Source organism: Grus americana, chromosome 1 (genome assembly GCF_028858705.1).
Source record: "Grus americana isolate bGruAme1 chromosome 1, bGruAme1.mat, whole genome shotgun sequence".
NCBI classification, from domain to species: domain Eukaryota; kingdom Metazoa; phylum Chordata; class Aves; order Gruiformes; family Gruidae; genus Grus; species Grus americana.
In genome coordinates this window covers 72,914,106-72,928,621 of record NC_072852.1, presented here as the reverse complement: position 1 = coordinate 72,928,621, position 14,516 = coordinate 72,914,106, and the positions used below count along the sequence as shown (strand labels likewise).

Below are 14,516 nucleotides of genomic sequence, written 5' to 3'. Positions count from 1 at the left end.
CAAAACTCTTTATTGAATATCTGTATAGTTATATGACTACTAAGAAATCAATGTAGTAGAAAATAAAACAGTCAAGGGAAAAAAATTCTACATCACAATTTTGAAATTCTTTTTGAAGCAGCAGCTTATTTCAGAGTAAAGCTATGTCTAGTTTAGGTATAAATACCTAGAAAAGGGAGCAACACTGCAAACACTTCAAATTGATACTATAAATCCAGGGGAAGATAGAAAAGCTCTTCAAGATAGAGAAATCAAAAGGAACTTAATATAACAAACATGCACAGGAAACAAAACAAGACTGAGAAAGCACATTATGAATCACCACCTCTCTAGAGCTGTTTCCACTCTCCTGGATCGCTTACGTTGATTATTGAGATTATGAGCCCAAATATTCTAGGGCTAACAACATTTACACAACACAAACCCAGGTTATCGCTGGATTTGTAGCATACAGAGGAACAGGTAACACAATAAAGAAATTTTGAATGCCAAAATATCAGAAGAGCAGTGAGAGAGTAGAGCAGGTTAAACGTGTATGCCTTGTGATATGACAGCACAAAGACTACATATGCAAAAGGATTACACAAATCAAGAAACTGTAAGTGGTTCTGCCTTAAAGATACAAATAAAACTGACTTTCATTTCTGGGAACCACATTCAACTTGATCATCTCCTTGGAAAGTTAGGGAACAGCAACAAGTGGTTCATGTTTTTCAATCTGTACTGATAAAACAGTATGTTTACCAGTACAGCTTAAGACAAACACAGAAGAAACACATTCAGTCATTAGAGAACTGCTAGATTATTATTTTTTTTAACTGTGCTTTCCATTCCAAGAACCATAATCAATATGAAGTAGTCTAATCAGTACTGGAAGTTAATAGCCTTCAGGCATGGTGTCAAGGAAATTTCACCTGCTATAACTATTACCCTCCCATTCACAGGACACCTTCCCTCACCTCCACCCCCAGAATACAACACTCAGAAAGAAAGCAGAAGACAAAATGACCAAAGACGGACACAAAACTCCCAGAGGAGACCTAAAAAAATCCTCCAGTTTCAGTCACCATCATGTTAGGTTCAACTTAATAGAGAATAAAAATACATAGATACGATAGCATTCTATAAAGTAACAGCTTTACCTATTTGTACCTCAGGGAATAGTTGCTACTCCAAGTATTAACCAGGCATCAAAAGCAGAGAAACCAGCAAAGTAAAACTCCACTAATTAACTCAATTCATAACAGAAAGGTCATAAATTAAGGTCTGATTTCTATTCCACTGGACACAATTAACTACTACTTGTACAAATTGTCTGATCAACAACTTGGCATGCAAATTAGCCTAAGGAAGTCCACTTAAAGACATGCCAAAAGTAGTTTTATTTAAAATCTTAAAAAAATGTTTATGTCTCTGTTTACTGTGTATATAATGAAAATATTTTCTTTGCACCTTTAAGATTTTTTTTATATTTGGAATCTAAGTTATGGTTACAGCACAATAAACTATAATGACCAATATAAGGACTTAACTGCAATTTTACAGGGGAACTAGTAATTTGTACAAGATGCTCCATGGAACAACATTAAGATTAACAATAAGTGGAGATTCTTTATGCTATATTCTTAATTAAGTAAAGTATATTTATTAAATGATACTACCACTATATGTGCCAATAATCTTGTCTTTTATAAGTCTCTCAACTCAGCTTAGGTTCATTTTGCTCCCTCTGACACTACACAAGCTATTTGAATTACAGAACCCTTCTACAGTGCATTAGGATGACAACAGGACTTTCGAGATCCTAACAAATCTTTTGCTTTTCTATCACTATGAAGTATCTTTACATATACCTTAAGTAACCCCCTATTAAAGAAAGTATCCATTAACTGTTAGCAACTGAAGTTTAACAAAACATATTTAAGATCTTAAACACCAGTACAGAGAAGAAAATTAGATATGGGAAAAGAAATCCCAGGTCTTTTTTTTTTATTTTACCACCATGAAGGAAAAAAGTATACCAGTATCTTGGATGAGAGGCTTCAATTTTTTTCCCCAGTTATTTGTTGGTTTTTAGTTTTGCAAAATCACAATCTGAGAATTGTAAACACTATCTTAGCATATCACAAAAACAATGATAAATAGCAAGCATAACATGGAATATTTATATTTCATTTTCTAAAATAAATTTATTTGAACACATACATATTCCAAATATGAACAACTCCAGACAGAAGGCATATAAAGTTATAAAAAGAAACCAGTTGTATAGATAGAATAACAAAAGAAAGAAACCTCTACCTCAGAGAATCTTCCAAAACTACCACTTTCACTTTTCTGCAAGTCATGCCACCGTATTTTTTTAATAGCAACTGGGAGAGTGGATAAAACTCACTGTTCAGACAAAGGAGTTCCTTAGTCTCTTCTGTTCCCTTCTCATGCACAAGTTAACTGGAGATTACGTTCCCACCTGTTTCAAGGATTCCCTGCAATTACTTGGCTCCTTTACAGCAGAGACAAATTTCTTCCCTTCCTTTGGGTTAAGCTCTCACTTTTTCCTCAGGCTATTAAGACATCTCATTCCCTATCATATCAAAAGTTTTCAGTGTGTACCTCCCATCATGCCCTTGCCAGAAAGGTCTACTACCATCTCAAATTCTCCATCTGCTCCCTTCTGTACCATGTCCCCTCTTTCCCACCCAATAATAGATGGCTCTACAACTACCCCAATGCAAGGGGTTCTAGGTGTACTTCCATACCCCTGTCTACCATGCTAGCTCTGCATACTGATCATTGCCCCACCGTTATTCTAATTGCACAGTGTATTTCAAAATAGAACTAAATACATTAAAGCTATTGCAAAGCTGTGCAGATTTGAGTAAGAGTGGCTATGGTAGAACATTTTCACTGCATCATCCAAAAAAGTTAGTTTTATTTGTGACCAGCTCCAGAAATGCACGTAGTCACATCTCTGCCAAATGGATGTTCAGGCTGCACATAACACCCAGTTTAACTTAACTGGAAAGTGGGAAAGGAAAAAAAAACAAAACAAACAACAACAAAACCACCACAAAACAGAAACAACCGACCGAGACAATTCTTTCCACTACTGCCTAGGAAATTGCCTGAATCCATCAATCAAACCTCATATTCAGAAGTTACCAGACTTAATGATGTCACAAACAAATAAAATGCACATAGACCTGTGTGGATGTACAAATCCAATATAAATGCAATACTACCATTCATCTCTTACACTGAATAGGAAAATGTTTTTCTCAAATTCTATGAAGTATATTTACATCTTACTACAATAAATATAACAGCTCATTATACCAAGCTCTTTCATCTAGTTCACAAAAAGACCTCATGTTAACCACTCAATTATACCAACCAACAGCTTTAGTAATAAAGATACTCCCCATACAAAATATCTGGGCTGTTTTGTCTTCCCATCAAAAGCTATTTTCTTCAGTGCCAGAAAGGCCTGAACATAACCATTACAGAAACAAGGGTTTTATTTTGCTATTTGAAAGCAAATAACAACAGCAACAATAAATGCAGTCAGAAATGCTGAAAATCAAAATTCTGCTGAAAATTATGAAAGTCAGGTAATCTTCTATATAGCCCATTCTGACACGTCAATATTACACACACTCAAAAAAAAATTTAATGACTTAACCACCTTGCCATAAGTGCTAATGAATGATTTTTCACTTCCTCGAAAGGAACAAGTGAGACTATGCAGCAAAGAAAGGCCTGAAGCACTTTTTAATCTGGTCACATGGATATATGAAGCATACCTATTAGTACCACATGCTTTCCTGATTATATTTCAAATTTACCATTCAGCCTTCATAAACATAACTCATGCAATTCACATGTCACTGCCCAGTCAGTCTTGAAAATTCTTCACTTCTAAACATTTAAAAACTAGATAAAGCCTATATTTAAACCTTTAAATAACTAGTATTTTAAAATCAGCATACATATTAAAGGTTGAGAAGGCCTTCATTTTAAACGAGATTAAAAAAACCTCAGCCTGGATTCTTCATGTCTAAATTGCTTCTTTCAACCTGTTAGTTTCACGCTGTCTCATTTCACTAGATAAAATGAACGAACCTGACAATCTGAAGCACAAAAAGCTTTATTACTGAAAAACTTTTCCAAAAGGTCTGTTCTCAGAACTACTCTCCTATTACACAGGAATGGAATAATAACATTTCTAAAGTATTCTACAAGTCCAATAGGGTTAAGATAGCTAAAAGTTTCCTTGAATATTACTGAGTATTCCTTGAATCAGTTCCTTCCAGTAACAGAGTCTGTTGGTGAATAACAGTAAGTGTGAACAGGCTCAGAAAAACCCTCCACCAAACCAAAACCCAAGCCTTACAAGTTACATGCAAATTGCCCGCTCTGTAAAAGAGATGGACATTAATTAGTGCTGTGCCTGAGGGAAAGATTACTACATAGGTCCAACGACAACCTGTTACATTTGGACTACCAGCTAGCCAATCAGCACTTAGATACCAGTCAGAAAAACAGCTGATACCTCCAGCTAAAATATATTTTTCCACTGCTTCTTGCCTAGTCATTAAGAGGAGGGAGTAAAGGATAAACTGCTAAAAAAGGGTAAAGATGATGCAAGAATGGCAGACCAGGACTAACTTCTAGGTGAGAGGACAAAGAGGCAAGACAAATTCACAGGGGTGAACAAAAAAGCCCTTCACACTGCTTTACTACTTATATTTCTGCTAAACATCTTATTACGACTGCAAGATCTACCACCTTTCTTTAAATCAAACAATCTGATAATGAAACTATTTCAGATTTAAATATACTTCCATAATAAACTTTCCAGTAAACAATATTTAAATTATTTCAGTAATCTAACACTAAGTGTTTGTAAGTAAATATTGTAGTTCAGCTGCAGATGCATCTTCACTGCGTTCAGATCAGCTGATTTATACCCAAATCCAGGCATCTGCTTAGGCCTAGCTTCAGTACCTGTGGCCCAACGCTAGACTCAATTACTGTGTTTATAATTAACTGAACCATTATTTTTTTCTTTTAAAGTCATATCAAATGTTTCTCAGCATTGCAGTAAGACTAGCTGTTCCAGAGAACTCTGGAGAAAGACATCCATCCTTTCAGGACATGTCTGAAGTTAGGGAAAGGCACAAGAAAATTACCAGTATTCACATGCTGATATTAGTCTTTGTTCTAACTGTAAATCTGGAAGATAACTAGACTTGAATGCAGCCTATTATTATTGAGCCAGCTGATCCGAGCTTGCTCAAAAGTCATAAACAAATTTCAGCACAGTAGTGGGAACTTAGCACAATTCCCAGGAAAAACCTGGAATGATTACAGATCAACAAAATACCTCACAGTCCTAGAGTTATTGCATTCAGCTCTCATTACTAATACCACTTAGCTGAAAATGCCACGTGGTTATCCTAGGTATCAGTTTGGGTTTTGCTTTTTGGTTTCTGGGGGAAAGATAAATATGTTTTAACAAAATACAAAGTCTGTCTATGTGCATCGAAATAGCTGGTTAAAAGTCACCCTAAGTTTCAGGGCATTGATATTCAACATGACATTTGTTTCTTGTGTTGTTATAAATACTTACAAATTTCCTACAGTAATGCCCCAAATTATTTATTCAATTAGCAGATACTCTGAAAATACATTCAAAATGTTAGTAATAGAAGTTGCTGAGCAGTAGTTATGTTTTGATCATATGCAAGATTTTCCTGTTCAGCTGTTTTATTTATAGTTTATTTTATATTTGATATCACTAAACCAAAAAATCAAAGAGATAACATATTGATAATTGTGGAAAATTATAAAGACCGTACACAGGGAAACGAGAATTTGATTGCTCGTGGAATTCAAGCCCTCTCACCACACCCTCTTATTTATTCAAATTTTCTAAAGAGGAACTAAGAAAAAAAATCCCAAGCCTAAGGGCATGATCTGAATGTTACCAAACCTGCCTACAGCAGGAGAATTTTTACCAAGTATACCCTTCTACCAGCTTCCTCTCACTTAACCCAGGGACTGTAAATTCAATGAAATGTTAGTTCAATCTCTCTCTTTCCTTTTCTCTCTTCCTTCCCCCACATAATCTTGCTCTACAACACACAGTGAGATGATACATCAAGTTCTTTAGAACTTCAGGTAGTCAAAGGCCATTAAGTACTGTACAATATACTATTTTATATAAAACATCACTTAATAGACAGAATATTCTCTAACAGTTAAAGAACTTACATCTTAATACAGAGATGACTAAATCAATGAATGATTAAGTCTTTAAGAATTTTAATATATCATCATAAACCTGTACCTCCACCTGTAAGTCTGAATTGTTCCCAGCTCTTCCCTGGTATTTCACCATCCTACCTCACATACTCTTTAGCTCTTCAGCACATCCCCTACCTTTGCCAACACTCTCCTTATCTGTCTGATCATCTAAAAACCACAAGATTATGTTGTGGCTGGCTTCCAAGCAGCAGCAATGATTTGGATCATTAGGTCAAGCAAGTGACTTGCTAGACTACACATAGCAAGAATAATAAAGCATTCTACCATGCTGAAGCAAGGGGCGCACACAAAATGAAATTTTCGATCACCAGGAATACCAAACGGCACTCTTAGTAGCACTGTTTTTTTCCTACCCAACTCAAAAGCAGGCTTTGAAATTACAGCACAAAATTCCCTCTCAGCACCCCAAACTTTCAGCCTGGCAGTTCAAGATAAAATTTTGCAAAGATTAAAAACAAGGCACAGTCCTTATTTAAACCACTAAACGCAAAGAGTCCCACTCCTGCAACTGAGTCTGTACCAATGATACTGGAAAGGAGCAACGATGAGTACACACATAGATTTAACTGTGTGACTATAGCAAGAGAACCATAAGAACAATGAAAGAAAAAGAAAGTAGCACACTGGCTCTGGAGTACACAAGCAAGGCATAATGACACCGTACTTCCAGAAAACCCCTGCAAGTTATTTCTGTTATTTCCTCAACCCACAAATTGACACACACTCAGATATGATCAGGATTAGATTTAGATTTTAATTTGATGAAAACCAAGAAACCATTATCTTAAAACTCCATTATGTACCTGTTGTTTTTCCACTCCCATACTTATGTGATTTCACATAAAATCTCAGCTTTTGAAAAAACAAAACAAACAAACCCCCAACACACCCCCCCCTTTCCATCTTGCACAAGTTTGGAAGAAAAAAAAACTCCTGAGTTTTTTTATGAGTCTCAAAAGTCAGATGGAAGCCAAAGAACTGATTTTTTTTTTCTCTCATCTTAAGACTTTTAGGCCAATTATATGGTTTTGGGTAACTGACTCATGAAGGTTTTGTTTGTTTAGCAGTTGAGTTTAGATCTAGTGATGCCCCACTTCTGAAATATGGGTATCTGTATAGCCACACAGAATTTGATCTAACATATACTCAAAGTATATATCTGGACCAAACCACATAATTCTTCACACCGAACAATGAAACTATCTTAAGAAAGTACAAACAAAATTGTAATTGTTACTTAACTGTAACTCTAACAGGGAAGTCTGATGCTTTTTAATGCTAAACTGAAATTAAAAAAAAAAATAGCACAGGTTTCTTAAACTATCTGAAAGGACCAATTAGTAAATGGACCTACAGCATTTTAAGACTGCTCTTATGTCCATTTTTCATCCTATTTTCAGTTTGTCAACTAAACCATTGCACACAACATCTAAGAAAGCTACTACATAAGCCATATTCTTTGAAATGCTTGACTTAGTAGGCTAAACCAGACCTGAAAGGTCAACCATGTGTGAGAATTTGGTTGTACCTTTCCACAAGAATCAAGCTAAACTCTTGGTAAAGTGAGATGTGTACCTTTAACACAGAAAAACCTAAGAAATAATCTTTACATTTACCATTACAGAACTCATCCAGAGATGATTTTGAGCATCAAATTACTGAGCCTCACTTAATATTGCGTACGTTTATTACTTGTGCACATCTAATACATATGGAAAGGCTGGTTGCCTTTTTATTTTAGTAAACTAGACACCCCCCCCCCCTTATGCTTTAATAGGTTACCACTCAGCTTTCTGCCTTTGGCGTAAAGAGCCTGGTGCGGGTGCAGGTAAAACCACATCCACAGATGATTTCCCATCCTGAACCTTTAGTACACCCCTCCTGTGTGTTAGCGCAAGATACAACCCTAAAGAATCCCAAAAGCACCATCTGAAAAAAATCAGCAGCTTCAGAGAAAAGCAGCAACCAAACATCGCCACCTGAACAGGCAGCGCCCCGTGCTCAGATGGCAGCGGGGACCGCTCCGGGGCTCTCCGTAAAACGCCTAACGGTGATGGCTACAGCTCCAGCAGCCCCCACGCAGCCTGCTGCCCGACGCCGAGCCGGGGAGGGCGGGGGGGGGAACGGGACGATGGGGACGGACACGACGACGGGGCGCGCCCCCTCCTCCCAAAAGCAGTGGGCAGGCTTTCGGAGGGGGCCTGGAGGAGCAGAAGCCGCGGAGGGGACGGAGGGCCCGCCGCGCCGCCACAGGCCGCCCCCCGCCCCGCCCGGCACAAGTTGGCCGGAGAAACCTGTGGCTGCCCCCCGCCGCCGCCCTGACAGCCCCCGCGGCCGGGGGGGGGGGGGAGCGAAGCGCGGCCAGCGCCCGGGGATGAGGGGCCCCTTTGCCGCTGCCACGGCGGGGCGGGGGGGGGGGGGCTGGTTGGCGAGCCCCCCGACGCTGCGAGGCGGGGAGGCAACCGGACATGGCGCCCGCCGGCCCCGGGACCCGAGGGACCCCCCGCTCCCCGGGAAAGGGCAGAGGCAGCGGCCGCCGGCGGGGGGACGGGACGCGCACTGACCTGTCCTCCGAGTCCATGCGGCTGAGGGGCTCCCCGTCCGAGGACATTTCCAGGCTGCCCCGCCGGCCCCCCGACGTGGCGCTGCAGCTGCTGCTGCTGCCGCTGCTGCTGCTGCCGCCGCCGCCGGTACCGTAGCCCTCGTCGCCACCGCTGGACACGCTGCTGGAGCTGCTCCCCCCGCCGCCGCCTCCGCCGCCGCGGCCCAGCCCGTCCTCCTGGCTGCCCCGGGGGCCCTTGGGCTCCTCCTTGGCGTCGGCCTCGCTGCTGCCGCCGGGGCTCAGCGAGCGGGTCTCGTCGCTGCAGCAGCCGCTGCTCGTGCTGCTGCTCCCCACCAGGCTGCTCTCCTCCTCCTCGCCGCCCTCCTCCTCCTCCTCCTCCTCCTCCTCCTCTTCCTCGTCCTCGTCCTCCCCGTCCCCGGCCTGGCTGGCGCTCTCCGGGCTCGGCTCCGACATGCTCTCCGCCTCGCCGTTCAGCAGCAGCAGCGACTCCGTCTCCGCCGCGGCCGCCGCCGCCGAGGACGAAGGCGACGACGAGGATCCAGCCCCAGCCTCTTCCTCCTCGGCCGCGGCGGCCGCCGCCTCGCCGGGAAGCAGCCCCTCCGGCTCCGCCATGTCGCTGCGAGCGGCCGCCATGGCGCCTGCGAGTCGCTGCGAGCGCGACGGAGCCGAGCGGGGCCGGGCGCGCGCGGCGGCGGCAACGGCGGGGGCGTGCGCGCGGCCCGTGCGCGCGGCCGCGCTCGCTCGCTCCCTCCCCTTGCCCTTCTCACCCGCACAATCGCGCGGCGGCGCGAGCCGCAGAGAGGAGGGGCTCGGGCCGCAGCCGCACGCGCTACGGAACGCGCCTGGGGACAAAAACATCGGAAGGGCGGAGCGGCGGCCCCGGCGCGGGGTGCCGAGGGAGGCGGTGCGGGGGAGGGGCGTTAACGGTCGGGCGGGGCGGGACGGGGCGGGGCGGCGGTTGGGCGGCGGGGATCCTGGCTCGCTCCTAACGCCTCGCTTGAATCGCGTCATCGTTAGTCACCGCGTCTGGGGGAAGAGCGGCTAAACATCCATGGGCGGAGGGGAGTTCGCAGGACGAGCCGGGAACGGCGAACGAGGCACTCCCGGCCAGGAGACGCAGCCCCCGCCGCCCCACCTTCCCCCGGGAGAAGCGCCGGCGGCGCAAGCGTCCCACACCTCAGAAGCCCCCTGGCTGGTTCAGTCAGAAGCTGGGTAGCCTTAGGCCTACGGGACTGCCAGAAAGAGGGGCAGAGACCGGGAGTCACGGCAGAGGAAAACTTAGTGGCATTTGTATCCGTGAGAGGAAAACGGAGTTGGGGTGGGAGGAGGCTGACCGGGCTCGCAGTAACTAAAATAACGGGGAAACGGCATAGAGAACTTGCGAGAAAGGGAGAAACGAGGCTCCTCAGCAAAGAGAGCTACAGGGTGCAGGTCACGATGTGACATTATCCAGTGAGAATTGTCAAAAGACAAGCTCAGCTGACACACAAAGGAGACAGAAAAAGGTTTTCAGCAATACTGACAAAAAGGAATGAAAAAGCAGTCGCGCTATGTGGTGAGAGAGCGCGAAGAGAATAAACTACATGTGGCCTTAAACTTCCATTTGCAGTGAAGAGGCATGTTGGCTGCCGGGCAAAAGCAGACTAAACAGACTTAAGTGGAATGCAAAATATAGATTACTGCATTTAAATGAAAGTAAACCCAAAGAGTTTAATATACTAAAAGGGGAAATGGGTTAATTTTTTTTTTCTCAGGGACCTAAATTCAGTTCTGGAGGCATGAGGTTAGTAAATTTGTTGAGTTGGGAATTGTGCCATCTGAAAAAAAACCTACTGTGTATGTGTAGAAGGGGAAAGGGGAAAGCTGAACAGAATGACTGTCAATCACGTACAAGACTTCAGAACAAATGTTGAAAATTAAAGTCATTTCAATATTAATGTAAAATGGGGTAAAGTTTACTAAAGGTAGATCATACTGGACTAAGGTGACAGGCTTTTTGACAAGAGTCGTGTCTACATGGACATCAAGAAAACATTTGATAAATTGTCATGTGGAAGTGATTAGCAAAAGTTTATAGAATGGGGAGTAGCAGTAAAACAGGAAGGTGGGTTGAATCTGAACACGGAGATGAAATCAGGTAGTTTGACAAATTATTGGAGGGATGAAGAGGGTAATTGAAAGCACAAAATGCTATTCCACATGAATTTCAAATGTCATATATACATCTTTACCCAACTCATACAGAGCTTGCCACATTAAAAAAAAAATCATGAAGAGATGGTAGTTTAGTTTAGAAACAATCTATAAAACACAGAACCACAACTCAGTCCAGAAAACGTGCCTTCTGTGCAATAGGAAGAACATCACCAATTCAAGTTACAGCAGGCGTAGCTGGCATACCCACAGAGATCCTGGGTTCCAGAAGTTAACCACATAGGATTAAAATCTGGAAAGTGTGATCCTAAGACCTGCACTAGCATAGCTGGAGATGGCTCCCAGCCCATCAACAAACGTAGTTGTTAGCAGCAACAGCAGCAACCCATGGTGTAGCAGCATCAAAATAAAATGCCACGGTGCTGAAACAGCAAGACAGCATTGGAGCAAAGGGACATGATATTGGATTAATCTTTGAAAACAAGCCAATGACATCTTTAACCCACAGAGGAGCATGAGCAAACTTTGGAAACCAACAACAGCAAAAAAGTGATGATAGTTTCCCAGATTTCTAGAAACCAGCCTCAGCTAGAAAGTAGAAAGGGTAAGGATGCTTAAAATAAGAAAAAAGATAGCTGTGTAATTAATGTATCGCTGGTCTACTAACTCCAGCAAAATAGTCACCAAACCCTGAGCTTCTACATCCTCTTCTGCCTTTCCTCCTCCCTCCCAGTAGCACCGTGCTCTGTACTTCACTCTTCACTTAGGAAGGCGTAGCGCTTCTGGGTGGGTGTTGCTGCCACCAGTCTTATCAAACATGAAGTGTGAGATTTCAAAACCAAACGACACCCTTTAATTCAGTCAGAAGACGGCAGTAGCTGAAGTAATTCCTGTGTCTCTTCTACCTATTGATTACCTTCTGGAGTCCTCTGCTGTAGCAAGGGACACAATCAAAGAGGTATCACGTCATGAGACACGAAAAATATATAAAGGACTTAAGTAAAAGACACCTTTCACAAACTAAGAATTTGAGAAAAAAGGGGTAAAAGTTATGTCAGAGAACTCCACGTACCCTAAAGTAAATTGTCCAGTTCCACTCCAGTGTGTGTTCATAAGCCCAACAATGTATTTTCTTTCCCCCAATTCTCTGGGTTTCCTGAGGTCGTGTGTGCACGCAAGGCTCCTTGTGTATGTGTGCAGAAAGCAAGCAGGGTGATTCAGACCTCCCACTTTCCTAAGTAGAGCACTAGAGACGCCAGCTCATTAGGTAATTTGTGTATTCAAAGAGGGTCAGGGAAGGAAACCTTGGGACACAAATGAATAGGAAGGACAGTGTGAACCTGCCTAATGGCAATCACTTAGCATTTAAGCAAGAGATCTGTACCAAAGGGGTCACTACTGCAGCGGGCTGTCATCAGAGAAATACTCTGTGATAATCTCCTGGAGTCCTGCTCTCAGTTTTCAAAACCACAAAATTCTGCTTCCAGGCTTGGTCCTTGAGCACTATAATAAAGTCCTAATCAAGTGCAAGCAGCAATTATTACTTGAATCTCTTGTTACTGAGCTTTCTCAGTACAAAAATACCCAGCTTACCAAAGGTAAATCTTTTTCTCCAAGGCTTTTGACTTTTCAAACCTCTTGAAAGAGGAGATCTGTCTGAGAAGAGATGAGTCTAGAACTTGCAAAGGCGTCTAAATCACTTGCATTTGAATGGGCTGGTAGAAGCTCAAAGCAGGAGACACGCTGTTAGGAAATCCTTTGGAAAAAAGAACTTACACATCCACTTAGACTTTGAGGGTGGATGTTACCCTGTTGTTCACACAAAGGGCTTGTGGTTTGCTTAGTCGAGAGTGGTATGATCATCTTACAACAGGGGCGATGCTTTAAAGCTGAGATATTTATGTTGAGGCATACAGACCTGTGGTACTTGGAAGAGATTCTCAACAAAGTACAAAATTAAAAAAAATTGCCAGTAGATAAACTAGGAGAAGCTTCTTCATGGGCAAAGACTCCAAGCAGAACCATTCTCCACTCTTGCAAGAACAGACAACACTGCAGACACAGCAGAGCAGGGAGAAGCTAAGATTTTCTTTTCTTACCTCAGGAACACCAGGGTGCAGGGCATTCACACTGACGGCAGAAAGAGGTAGCTGCTTCTTTTCTTGAGTCACAACAATTTTGCTGTTTCAAGGAGTTTTTTTGAAGGGACAGTTAGGCAAGATCATCAGAAGATTTTGTACATATAAGGCAGGTTTTTTGATTTTTTTTTCCATGATGTTGATCAACATCATAATACTATGATGTAGCATGCAAGCAAAACACTTCAAAACAGTAAGAAAGGCCTATAAAGAGAGAAAAAAAATTGCCATAGGTCTAAGTTACAGGAAAAGTGGCATCCCGTTTTGCACTTGCTGGGATACCAGGGGAAATTCTGTAACAAAACATTTGGTCACTGAACTCCCTTCTCCACCCCCTGCCTCCGCATGAATGTCTTAACCTCTGCAGGAAATTCCTGCTGCCTGAACCTCATGACTCACCTTGCTCACAACATTCTGCCTGCTCAGCAGCCTCTGGAAACTGCACCCTTCCCTTCTTTCTGCCCCACCCTTCCCCATCCAAATTCAAGTTCTGGAGGAAGAGGCTGCAGAATCTCCCATTGCTTCAAGTGAGCATCCAGCACTGGGTTCTCGCCCTTCCTTTCAGACCAGACTGAAACTGCCTCATTCTGCAATTCTGACCCCACCCTCTCCTGCAGCACCCAGCTAATTCTCCCTTTAAACTCAGCTTCTACACTGTTTTCTTTTTGAAGCTGCCTTTAATTTCTCCCCATACTGTTTGCTTAGAAACCATGACTATAGGAAACTTAAAGCCTTGCTTAGATTGGGTCAACCAAAGGAAGGCTGCTGGGAATGCATGCTGGGCTGGGGTCCCTCTTCTCTCCCCGTTGGGCAGTGAGCCCTCGCTGGGGCTGTACACTGGCTTTTCGAAACACTTTGCAGCAGTATGAATTCTGCATAGTGCTCGGGTCCTTCTTCCCTCTCTTCCCTGCCCAAGCTTTGTTACAGCTCTCATGGTGACACACTGCTTCTTCTGTTGTCCCAGCACAGCTGCCTCTGAAATTCATGCCATCAGCTGGACCAAGGAACTGTGTTTAGTGGTAACTAGGAGGAAAGAAAAAAAAAAAAAGACATTCTGTTGCTGTTAGGTCGTGAAACTTCAGAAAACTCCAGACAGCTCAGTTAAATGTAACTCAGCCCACTCTGGGGATGGGAAAAAAAGGAACAGAAAAATGAAGTTATTAAGGTGACACAAAGGACCAGGAGTTAGTTCAGGAATGGAAAACCCCATTTGGTCATTCTGGAGCTCATCCAACAGCACATCCTAGCATTCATTATATTTGCATTTGTATTATCATAACAACTTGCAAGCCCAGTGGAGATGAGGGCATCTTTGTGTTAAGCCATCTAGA

General features: G+C 43.0%; 1 protein-coding gene across 2 annotated transcripts in view; it reads right to left on the bottom strand.

Annotated features, from left to right (window-relative positions):
* Window positions 1-9,690, bottom strand: part of AEBP2 (AE binding protein 2) — a 51,541-nt gene extending 41,851 nt beyond the window's left edge. The window contains exon 1 of one of the 2 annotated variants that reach the window (XM_054824833.1): window positions 8,895-9,690. In XM_054824833.1, coding sequence (XP_054680808.1) covers window positions 8,895-9,526 — 632 coding nt within the window. In that variant the 5' untranslated portion in view covers window positions 9,527-9,690. The remainder of the gene's footprint in view (window positions 1-8,894) is intronic. The other variant, XM_054824840.1, reaches the window with a different exon arrangement.
* Window positions 9,691-14,516: the final 4,826 nt, after the last annotated feature.